Below are 12,846 nucleotides of genomic sequence, written 5' to 3' on the forward strand. Positions count from 1 at the left end.
TTGACTTTTCTTTTTCATTTCCTACTTTATTATATTATTTTAATAAATCTTTTATTAGTTTTTTGAAACATTAATACAATATATTTTGGTCCTATTTCGTCCAACTTCTCTTAATCTTTGCTAGCAGAGGACTTGAAAAGGGAGGCCTTTTGCAATATATATTATCATTGCTATTGATAGTCAGTATAGCCACATTAGCATTATCCATTCTCTTTAAAGAATTCTTTAGGACGGGTGATGGTGGCATAGGCCTTTAATTTCAGCACTTTCTGGAGGCAGAAGCAGGCAGATCTATGAGTTCGAGGCCAACCAGGTCTACAAAGAGAGTTTCAGGACAGCAGTGGATACACAGATAAACTCTGTCTCCAAAAAACAAAACAAACAAAAGAACTTTGCTTTATGATTTTATTGATATGTGTGTTGGGGAGGAGACATGTCCATACCATACTTGAGTAGCAATTTCTTGTAAATATTGAACATTTGCCAGTCTTCCCCATTCCCTTTTATAACCTTAAAATATATTGAGAAAGTTATTAGAGAACTAAACTGATAAATGGCTTGTGAATTTAATGAAAATAAAGAAACTGAGCATCAAAACAGAAGCCTTTTGCCAATGAGAATCTGCCGGGCTCTTCAGCAAGTGAGAGCGAATCAGTTAACATTTCAATTCACAGTTACACGAGGTGATTTGCCTACTCATTAGAAGGTTAAAGAAATACTACACACTTGAATGGAGGCCTGCAGTCTCCATATGACTGTACAAAGTACCAATTGTTAATAATTTGGTTAATCCATGATTCTTCCTTCCTCCCTCCCCCCCCGTCCCTCCTGCCTCTCTCTTCCTCCCTCTCTTCTGTCCTCATGTATGCATCTATGTGAGGTTATGCTCCTGTGGTGTTTAGGGGGCAGATAGAAGAAGCCATCAATGTGCTCCCTCTGTCACTCTACATATTCCTTTGTCTGACTGTCTCTCCTCGAAACCACGGTTCATCTTTCTCAGTGAGCCCCAAAGGCAATTAGCCCTAGTGACCCTCCTGTCTCTGTCCACTGTAGAAATGGGTTACAGGCATTTTGGGGATACTAAGCTTGCTATGAGGGTATGAAAGTCTTTGTAAGTGGAACAAACCCTCCTGATGGTTGCTCCATCTCAGATTGTAATAAGTCTCATTAAATGTCTTTGATGCTGGCCTTTCTCACAGGATATATGGAGGGACTGAACACACAGCTTACACATTATCACAACGTATTCTATATAGTGTGCGCCTTTAGCATCCTCTGGATGCTAACTGAGTTGGGGTGGTCTCATAATAACCCACCTTTGAAATAATTGTACAACAAACAAAAGCATATTTCAGAACGTATTCAGGACTAGAACTCGGGTTGAAAATCAATTAAGAGATGATTTGATTCTTCCTAGCACCAGAAGAGGGAAGTGTACCAGTAGTTATGATTTATTTATGTATAATCACAAATACTCTTTTCAATAATAATTTATTTATAGGTTATCAATTTATTTACATTTGTATTCATAAGATGTCCTCAATCCTAAGGTTACTCTTAAAATATTTAATACACAATTTTGGTGGCCACGAAAAAGCTATAAATGAGACAGGGGACAAGACATGGTGATGTGGAGTCACCTACTGGGAAGACGTGGATCTGAATGTGGAGGGCGCCTGTCCAGGGAATGTCGGATTTGTCTTTGGTGGCTCATACTGTTTGGAAGTGGACAATAAGAAATTTGGTTGCTAGCTCATTTGTTTTGATGCCCATCATATAATTGTACTAAATTCACAAACTACCCTAACGATTAGGATTCATTCTAGTTTTCTATTATTTCTGATGATTTGTCACGTTTCTTGGTTCCTTTGCCATCCTTCCTTAGAAAGCATCTCTACCTCCACTGTGAGAGAAAAATACAATGTGTCTGTCTTGTCTGGCAATGATCCTCTAATTTCAAGTCCAGTCTCTAGACCCCTTACAGTATCTATAAACACTAATTGGATAGATGCATATAACTTTAAATATCTAGCATACAGGAGAGTAGGGTAAGCCATGCCATTGAAAGTTTAGGCCCTACTGAGACTTGAATTTTCGTCTCAGCTTTAGCACAAGTAAGAGGCATATATCTCCAACTATATAAGCAAAACTCAGTTTCTTTGGGACCATGTTTTCAGTGTTTTTGTGAGATGAAGTGAGTTATCTCATGGAAGGTGAGGCAGGTTAACTTCTTAAACAGTCACGCAGAATCAATATAATACTCCAACTTTATCTAAAATGAATAAAATATAAGGAAAGCTTTGGAAAGAATAAAAGAACATAAAAAAACTTCCAGCAGATTTTCTGTACAGGCAGTTGGTCCCGTCACTACTTTAGAAGGAGAATTGAAAAGGGATTGTTTGTGAAAAGACAACACCAAAATGAAGAAAGACTCATTTCATTTGAAGTAGCAAGATATGTCAGGGCCCCATCTGTAAAGGAAGGATGCATTTTTTCCCCCTTCCTTTATTGGTGATTCTTAAGAGTCAATTGCTCATTCCCCTTGATAGTGAAAAAGACCATGACCTTAAAATAGGAGAACATCAGAGTGACTGAAGTTAGGTACCGCCCCCCCCCCAAGTTTATATGGTGAGTAAATTCTCCACTGGATGGGTGGATACCTAGAACTAACTCTGTATCGCGATGATGTATACTGGAAGTGTTTTGCCGTACTACTAAATGTTTTAATAACCTCATCATTTGTCCATCGGTGGACATCCTCCTGCCCCAAGATGTATGTAGGTCATGGGAAACACCAGGCACAACCTATGTCTAGTCTTGGATTTCCAACCCTGCCCAAGAGCATGCCATCAGCAAGGAGAGAGACACCTGTGCCTTGGGGACACAGGTGAAGTCCACCACCTCCCAGTGCCTGGCGTACACATTCTCCCTCTCTGGGCATCCGGGACGCCTGGCAGTCCTCACAGGCTCCCGGGTACTAGACAGGCCTGGGAACCCTGCCGGCTGAGGTGGCCAGGAGAGAGCGCCTGCACTTCTCCTACCCCTCCCCTCCGCAGCAGCCTCCTGCCACTCAGGCGACTCGACGTGCGGCCCCGCCCAATGACGGACGGCCGCCTCCGCGGGCGCCCCGCCCTCCCGGCTCCGCTTCCAATGGGAGGCCGGCGGGGGCGGGCCGCGCGGGCAGCCTCTCCAGCTGAGGCCGCGGCTGGAGCCGGGCAGGGGCGCGGGAGAAGCAGGTACCGGCGCGGGCTGCGCAGCCCCAGGCGCGAGAGCTGCGCTGACGGGCGGAAGGACGGTCCCCTGCGGGAGCCAGGGACCGCGGCGTCCGAGCGGGCGGGATTCGCGCCTGGCCAGGCACGGTCCGAAGTCCGCGCTATGGGAGAAGAGAAATACTTGCCTGAGCTGATGGCAGAGAAGGATAGCCTGGATCCATCTTTTGTGCACGCGTCGCGCCTTCTGGCGGAAGGTAGGACCGGCCCCGGCGCTCTCCAGCCCCGGGCAGAGAGAAGTTGGGGAGGGTGGACGCTCCGCTGTGCAGAAACTGCCCCTCGGAGCTGCTAATGAAGGCAGGAGCGCGGCGCGGGTAGCCGGGCTCCTCTGAGGCTGAATTGCAGGAGACCAAAGCCCTGAGGTCTCATGACTGGAGGATGCGACCTGTTAGGGTCCTGGACAGGAAAACCAGCAAGTGTCAGGTGCTCCACCGGGACCTTTTCACTTCACAGAAGCCAGGGAAATCAGTTCAGGAGGAAATGCGACCCATGAAACGTTTTTCTGAGAGCGTCTTGGACACACATCAGCGTTATTTATTTAGTACATTTCTCCCCCTTTGGCGTTTCTAAGTGATTTTGATAACCTTTTATCAGTCTTTCCCCTGAAAGTCTTAGAATTAATCAGCATTAAAGTATGCGTGTTTGTGTATTTATGTGAGCGTGGTAAGCAGAAGCTAAAGTGCTTATAAATGTATTTGAAATGAGATTATTGGGTACTCTGTGAGATATTGGTCCCTAGGAACGCTCCATAATTGATCAACTGTTTGTTTTTTTTTTTTTTTAAATCAGGTGCGCGTTTTCTTTTATGTACCTGTGATGTTCGTGGAGCTTCGGTTCCCAGTGGAGCATCTATGCCTTTTGCATTGCTTTGAAAGGTCGTTTGAGAAAAGGCACACATGAAAACTTCTCTGTCAGAAATATTAACCCCAATTATTCCATTTATGTGAAACAATGCTAGCTACTAAAGACATCCCTTATGCCCACTAATCGGCACATGCCTATTTAACACAACGGCAGAATTTGGGGATGAATGTTTCATTAATTATGAACTGCTTCATCTTCAAATTGGCTACCGTGCAGCTTGGGAGCGTGGGGTCTGACCCACTAGAAAAAGCAGTGGCATCGTCCCCTTGTCCAGTTCCTCAGCATTAAAGTAGATTTGAGGCTTTGTTTTGCATCATAGAAAAAAATCTTGCTCCTCATAGGATTCACAGATATTAGATTTATTTGACATTTTTAATGGGTTATTCTTTATTATGACCTACAGTAACAAAGTATCTCATGAAAGACTGCCAGGAAGAAATTTATAATCAGAATGTAGAAGACTTCAAATAATCTAAACTGTTTTCAAGGGAAGGCTGGCTTTGTAGAGTACTTAGGGAGTGAAATACAATCATGTTTACCACTTCCCTAATAATCCAATTATAGTCAATGAAAAACTAAAGTCAAGGACTATCCTGTCCTCTGCTTTTAAAGGATGTCTGTGTACTCATTATAGGAATATTGAAAAAGAATGACTTAATAAGCATTAACAGATTAAAAATGTCCAATTATTCACTTCAGTCTGTTCTTCAGAAGTGTTTCCGTTCAGCGTACAATGAAAAAAGAATACAGATTCCTGATCCTCTCTCTCCTGATAACTGGAGCTCTCATTGGGACGGATGAATCAATCTTTGATTCACCAGCTATTAATGTCTGTTAACTGTACTTTCAAAGCTTACTGACCTAAGGGATGCAGATGAAGGTCTTAACAGAGTGCGACACACGGATATTTCTGACCAGGAACACCTTTAAGAGAACACTAAGTGCCTGGCTTCCTGGCACTTTTCTTTCTCAAGCACCGGATTTCTTGCGATTTAGGAAATTGTTCTAATGCACATTGTAATTTAATTTTTTCCCAGCAGGGGGAAGCATGGCCTGCTTTTGTAATGGATTAGGGGAAAAGCTCCTAACTAGACAAGCATCTCAGTAAGAAACAAAGAGGGTGCCTAAATTCAAAGAATTCCTAATGAGAAAGGAGAAAGAAGGAGGTGGCATCGGTAATCCGAGAGTAACCAGATAGTTACATAAAGAGAAGCGCAGGCGCGTGTCACTTCTGTAACGCTAACCAAGCTCTTTACTCATGCTTACTAGACTTTAAGGGGAGTGTGCTTTGGATTCTCAGTGAATCAGAATGCACATGTTGCATTATAGATTTTTTTTTCCATTGTCTTTTCAAAGCCCATTTGTGAGGGTTTCTAGGATCTCTGTAGAGATTTTATTTCTCGTACCTGGAAATGCTCCGATTGAAGACATCAGCTATAAATAAACCTGACACAGATACTCAAATGGAAGGAAGGTGCACACCGAAATACATTTTAGCAGTGCTGTGCAGACAGGCTTGAGACTGAGGGGGCAATAAAAATGAGCCAGATGATTTCATTCTTTGGAATGAGTTTCTAGAAGCAGTGATATAAAGCAATGAGCTCCCACAATGACTTATTTTGCCTTGCAATAATTGATAGATATAAGCCTATAATCACTTGTGCCTGCTTCATTTACGTTGGAAGGCCATGGTCTTCACATTACTTTTTGAGTTGCTTTTGCATTTTCATTGTATTTTATTTCATTTGTTTCTGTTTTGTGTTTTCAGTAGGGTGATTCTAAAAAATAATCATTAAAAACAAATACATTATGAATATGACTGTTAGCGATAGCAGATCTTGAGTAATATGGGTTAAGGTGTTTTTATAATGTATTTGATTAAAATAACGTCCATCCTTCAATTACAATTTTACATAGCTCCTCAGTTGCTATGGAAGGTGTTTCTGAATGTGGTAATAGAGCAAACTCAGTATGATTCTTAATGCTCTGGCCCAGGTCCGATTCTGCTTGAGCAGTGGAGTTTCATGAGGCTATTTATAGCTATGCTACCTCCATTTAATTCCACGTTTATTTAACCTGAATTTTGTAAGCTTTCCTTGTCTGGGTCCAGTTTTCTTCTCTCAAATTAAATAGTTAGAGTAGGAGAGCTGAATATTTCTGCAGTTCTTACTTACTCCCAGATGTTTGCTGATGCGAAGAAGTGATGTTTGCGTACTTAGAACAGAAAAATCAATAGCTAAACATTTTGAAACTTTTTCATTCCTTCCTAGTTTAATGATTAATAATACATTCACTGCAGTATAGTGCAATTTGAGGCATATACACTATGTTGGACAAGGAAGACAGATTCATGTTCTTAATTCTATTGAGTGACTTTGAAGGCTTGGGTCTTCTGTGCAAAATGTATGTGAACATAAGCTTGTTTTCAGTGGAATGTGCTATGTGACCGATTCACATTTATTATTCCATTATGACAGTTTATGCTTTCAGAAGGATTATTAAATTTCAGTGAAAGTGATTTAGGCAAGGCTTTCTTGCCTGTGTCTTCACAAATATTGATGGATTCGCCACTGTTTTAGCTAATTTATGGTTCTGTGAAAGAAAAGATTGCCAAATAAAATAGTTTCTGAGCCACTCCTTCCAGAGTTTGGTGAAAGCTTGACCCGCCAGCAGCAGTTGGTCTTTGTGTTTACAGATCTATGTGAATTTTTAAAAATGGGATGACAGCAAGGATTTTAATTTTTCACTAATGGTAACATGTCAAAACTGAGTTAGATTCAAATTCTCAGTAAGGATCACTTTAAAATTTAGATCTTAGTCCCTAAATATTTCCCACAGCTCTTGGCAAGCTTATTAGTTATCGAACATTCTGATAATGCACCTAGAATCACCCTCTAATTTAAAAAAAAATACAATATTTACACAACTCTTTCCATTGATGTTTTTTTCTTGGTGACTGTGTCTTTTTTCTCTCTGTAGAAGCAGTATAATCTTAATTACATTTATTAAATACAAGACAATCACACACAGGTACAGATTAAAATCTTCAGTCTGCATTCAAACCAATTAATGACATGGGCAAACCCATCTATTTCAGTGTGTAACACACTTGGTACTGAGTACTGACATGTCCACCCTTCACTGTGATGCACTGAAGATGCCATTTGCTTTCCTGTATGATTCTGCATTTTTTTTAATCTGTGAAATGGGAAATGCAATGCTCACCAGACAGATATTTTGAGATATACCTTTCTGTTTGCAGTAATAAGGGCAGAATTTTATGTAAATACAGGAAACACATTTTCTTTAGCATTTTCATGCCATTGTCTGCTTAGTCTCAATGTGAGACTAGATTTTATAAGAAAAGGAAAAGTGATTCTTATTTTGCTATTTGAATCACTGCTGAATTATGTTTTAACTCATAAATCAAGTTAGGAAACATATTATATTGTCTTGTAAAATATGGCTGCAGAGAAGATTTTTAAATGCCCCCATCCATCAATGGTTCCTTGTCAGTCTGCCTTGGTTTGGTCAACACTAGTTATTATTTTTTTAATAATAAATCTAGACTTCATCAAGCTTCTTCTTCAACCTACAATACTTCCCTCTTAGCAAGTGATTTCAGCTTCCTTGGTCTCTGTGTATATGCTCTGTTATGTTCCTTGCTTCCTAGTACATGCAGATCCCATGTCCCACCTCACATATATTCATATACATTCCTGCTTATCCTCACATACGGACTCTATGCCCATTCTTGAATTATTTTATTAATAAAAGACTAATTTTTTTTTCTTTTCAAGCTTGACCCACATCCTGCACACCAGCCCTTCCCATGTGGTTTGAACTCATTCTAGAGATACATCTTTTCCCTAGGTCCTCCCACCACTTCTGCTTAGTCTTTTTTGGAGCAGCCTTGACAACATGAATAACTGAACAAATAGACTGCATTTCACTTGCAAAAGTAATGAAATTAATCTTTCTTGCCATTTATCCTCTCTTGTGTCTTTCAGGTGTCTAGTATTACTAATCAGTACCTAGTTTCCCTCATTTTTCTTACTTTATCTCTTCAAAACTCTTCTGTCTAGCCTCTGTCTTCACCGCTGCCCTGAAAGTCACTTTAATGACAGAAGCACCCCCACCAGCCTCATCTATTAAAGGCTTTCTTCCCTTTCAGGAGGCACACGGTTTGTGGTTTGCACTGCTGCTACTCTTGCAGGGCCTTTCTCCTCTCTGGGTTTCTGCCACTGTCTACTGCTGGCCTTCCCTAATTGTCTAACTCTTCCAGGCTCTTCAGTATACTTCAGTTCCCGACTTCAGTACACCCCGTACTTCCACAAGGATTCGTTCAAAATGAAATTCCCGCCGGCTCAGGCTCTTTAATAATTTGTTTCCGCAACAAGGAGCTTGTGTTCTTTGGCATTCTTACCTTTTATTTCCGTTGCCAGCCTTGCCTCTTGATCCTCTATGCTTAATTTATCTGGCCAGCAATAACTTATTCGCCTCTCTACACCCTCTCTCCTCACCCTTACCTGTTCTAACCATGGTGGCCATGTTCTCTTTCTCGAGCTCACTGTCCCCAGTGTCATTGTTCCATCGTTACTAGGTTGTGCTGGTCTGTCTCCCTCGAGTGAACTCGATGGGCAGAGCTAAGTCTTGCTCAGCATTGCACAAACAATGTCCATCATAAGAGCTTCACATATGGAGCTGCTTAGCACACATGCAAAGCTTTTCCTCATCACACTTCAGACTCTGCTCCTGGGGCCTCTCTGCGACATCATCTGGCATGATGTATAGCTAGCTGGCTGCCTCTATTCCCCATCCTGTATCTAAGGGATTCTATGTGCTGTGACTTTTCTGTAAGAGCTCCCTAATTTTTCCCCTTGGTTATAATAATTACTCATTCAAGAAATTGGGGCTGGCTACCCCTTCATCTAGGAAGCCTTCCATAATAGCTTCCTGATCTTATTTATTATGGATTAGGTGAACTTGCCTTTCTTCTTCTTGACCTTTCCACTGCTACATTGCAACATGCAGTTCTGTTTGATCTTGTCTTTCTGCCCTCTAAGCTGAGAGGTTGGATTTGTGACTCTGGTCTCTGAATCCTTAATGCCTGCCTTCAGTTTCGGTGTGTGATACATGGTTACTAAGTGGATGATACCACAGTTACATACTACCTTTCTCCTAGCTAGAAGACATCTCCAGAAACAAAATTCCAGAATTTCCTTCACGGTTGAATTCAGCCATATTTTATCAATCCTTAATTCAATTTACAGAGGATCGTTTTAAGAACATTTATTCACTAAAAAACATTATTTTGAAGTACTTTTACATTTGCAGGTAATTGTGAAGCCAGAGGTTATTTTAGTCTGTAATATCCAACCGGAGAGGATGACATTGATACATTGTATGGGCACAGCTTTGTTGTGTGGCCCTGTGTAGGATTGTTTGATTATCAAGGCTGTGATGCTCAGCTACCTCCACCATAATGATCTTCTTTCTTTAACATCTATGTTACTCCTCTGTCACCTTGTTCCTGACTGTTGTTTTATGCCAATTTAGATGCTTTTCAGCCGTGCCTTCCTCTTCTTTTCCTTCTTGGATTTCATGAGAAGAGCATACACATTTTCCCTTCCTCTATAGGGTCCTAGTGACTCTGCCTATGTGTTTCTTTGTTGTTAGGGCTGATTTATTTCTTTGATTCTGTTTTAAGTCAATTTTTCTTTCCACTGCTCTCTTATGCTGTGATTGAGTCTGTCTCAGAGAAGAGTTTTAAAATTCTACTTACTGTATCTTTAAGTTGTAAACTTGTAGTGTTTCAGATCTTCTGTTCTTTTGCTCAATTACAGAACCTAGTGAGTGGGCAACTGTTGGTTGCCTTTTCTCTTTCAAATTGTTTTCCCTAGTTCTTGCCATGAAGCATATGCTTTTTTTAAACTGTACCCTGGATATTTTTAGTGTTATATTATGACAGTATGGTTTTTTTTTTTAAAAAAAAAAATCTTTTTAGAATAAGCTTATGACACTTTTCCTATAGACATGGAACCACCATCAGAACAAGCTACCTTTAGTGACAAGCCATGTTCCTCTCACTGGTATCATTACTCTGTCTGGGAGGTAGACGATGTCCTTTTACTGCTTCCTGTGTATTTCTGCTGATATTAAGAAGGATGGGGAGGCTTCATTCCTCCTGGGTCATGGTGAAGTTTCCAGCAGTGTTCAGAAGACATAGAGCCTCTGTGGTGCTTCCTTGTTTGGAAACAAGAGCCTATTCATTATATGTGAGGGTACCAATTCAAGATTTTATATAACCTCTGCTGACATTGTGTGAGGTGGGTAGAAAGGGAGTACTGACTTCTAGATCTGTCTTCTTTGATAGCATTCAGAGGGAAATAGTGCCTGATTACCATTGCGTGAGGTTAAAAATATAGGCTTCCTTCTTAATCTTTCTTTTTGTAACTGTCTTTTTTTTTTCTTTTTTGGAGCTGGAGCCTATTATATATTCCAGGCTCACCTCCACTTTGCATGATCCCTTGTCTCAGCCTGATGCTCGAATTACAAGATGTATCATCATATTCAACTCTACTTAATTTTTTTTCTTAAAAGGAGTGAACATAGTTTTTAATAGTTCATTGAACTGAGAAGGACATTTTGTATTTCAAAATTATGTTTTGTTAAGCTTCCCTTAATCTAGTCTTTTGGCTAGAAAGAATAAGCATATATATGTCTGGGCATTTGTGACTGTGTTAGTGTGTGTGTTGTCTGTGTTAATTTTTTATATGTTTCCAGCAGAGAAATTCTAGGAAATCACAGATGTGTTGACTCTGGGTTTAGATCTGTGGGTCAGCTGGCCCACCTCCTTCCTTATGCCTTTCAGAGCATCTCTTTATTCTCATATTTGATAACCAGCACCTATTATTTTCAGTTTTTATTTCTTTATAATACTTTCATGTAAATATAAGTTTGGATTTGAGCATTAATATTTTATAAAGTAACTATGTATGAGTGGGCATGTTTAATATATACTTATTTTTATGCTATAGAACCTAAAGAAGAACAAATTTGACATGTGTTTTTTGTTTCTCTTTAAATAGTCTGGAATGAACCTTTTGTTCCTATAGTAACTGTAGAAGTAAAGCAATGTGTTTACAAGGGTTAGAAAACCTTAGGTATAACCATGTGCCATCAGCATTTCATAGAGATTGCTTAATCACTGTATTTCACATCTCTTCTTTTGACCAGTATGTATTATAAAAAATACCTGATTTGAAATTTTATTCTGTCACTTCTATTTTTAATGCAATAAATAGCATATGCTATAACCATATTCATAGATTGAAAAATTAAGCTTTTTTATGAAAGTGATAATTTTCAATAATATAGGTATGACCTAGAAATATTTTTTAAGAAACATGATTAGTAGTTGATTTCCCAAAGTTATCAAATATTTGTTTTATAGGACCCCTTATTTTCTTGAGTGAAAAATCTTATGGTGACTAATTTCACTCATCTAGAGTTTAAGGAGTCATGGCCAGTGTATCCCATTGATACACCACTAACTTTTCCTTAATTGAGCTATTTGTGGCTCATCTCTATTCCTAAACTTGCTGACTCTCAGTAGAGGAGTGCTGTGGGAACTCCTTCATCCAATAGCCTTTAAGATACCTGCCCACTTTGGGCGTGGTCTCATGTACTATAAATGCAGGCAAAAAGTGTTTGTAGGCCTCACAGCTGCTGGATTTAGTTCCAGTTCCCAGCACACAAGGGGACTACAGATTTGTACTCTTTCCGTGAGTTTATCCCCAAACAAATAAAACTTTGTTATACTCCATTCCAGGTTATTGCGGAACTCTTTTGTACATCAACAAATAAGAAATAAATATTTAAAAACATCTGCATTGCGTTAGGTTCCTTTCTATAGGTATTCTTAGTTTGGCTATAGTTTGGGAGACAGATTCTATGGGGCTAGGACTCCATTATATTTAATTAGACAATCACAGTTGTCCTTTAATGTTAGTTGGTGACATCTCTCTACAATAACTATATGCTGCTGATATACACAGAGGCATTACATGTTTAATTTGTCAAGTCTAAGCTGTAGGGGATTTAACACATTTGTGTGTGAGTAGAAGGCACATAAGTACACGTACATTTTTATGATGTCAGTAGTTCATGGATGGTCTGCTAGATTTCATGGAGAAATTTCTGTGTGCTCTACTGGAATAACTGAGCTTGCGGGCATACACTAGTAACCACATCACTGAGGAAGTGAAGGCAGGAGGATTCTGAGTTTAAGGTCAGCCTAGGTTGCATGTTTATACTTTGTCCTAAGTCTGCCATCACCATTAGCAGCAACAAAAGGCAAAAGAAACCTAGAAAGAAAGGGAGCTGTCACAAAGAGAGTCTAATGGATTTATAGACAGAAAAGGAAGGAAAGGAAAACAGAATTGTGGAGACAAATCCATTTGCACTTGATGAACAAATAGTAGCCCAGGTCCTGAGAAAGTGAACATTGACTTGACAAGACAGCATATTGAAATGTCTAAAATGGATAGTATTTATCATTTCAACCTACGCAAATCGTGAATTTGTGTGCTTGAACAAAGAGGAGAGAGGTAGAAAGATGGAGGTTAAATCACCAATGTTGTAATTATACCCTTAAAGTCTATTTTCTGTTCCTGTAATTTTGAAGCCTTGATTTTGAGTGGATATTTTT

At 39.8% G+C, this 12,846-nt stretch overlaps 1 protein-coding gene across 2 annotated transcripts in view; it reads left to right on the forward strand.

Moving 5' to 3' along the window:
• The first annotated feature begins 3,211 nt into the window (after positions 1-3,211).
• Positions 3,212-12,846, forward strand: part of Khdrbs2 (KH RNA binding domain containing, signal transduction associated 2) — a 395,206-nt gene continuing 385,571 nt past the window's right edge. For both annotated transcript variants that reach the window (XR_003378116.1, XM_005359887.2), the window contains exon 1: positions 3,212-3,466. Coding sequence is in view for 1 of the 2 variants with exons in the window: in XM_005359887.2 (XP_005359944.1) it covers positions 3,376-3,466 (91 nt within the window). In the remaining variant the exon portion in view is untranslated. The remainder of the gene's footprint in view (positions 3,467-12,846) is intronic.

Source organism: Microtus ochrogaster, linkage group LG2, assembly GCF_000317375.1.
Source record: "Microtus ochrogaster isolate Prairie Vole_2 linkage group LG2, MicOch1.0, whole genome shotgun sequence".
Lineage (NCBI taxonomy): Eukaryota > Metazoa > Chordata > Mammalia > Rodentia > Cricetidae > Microtus > Microtus ochrogaster.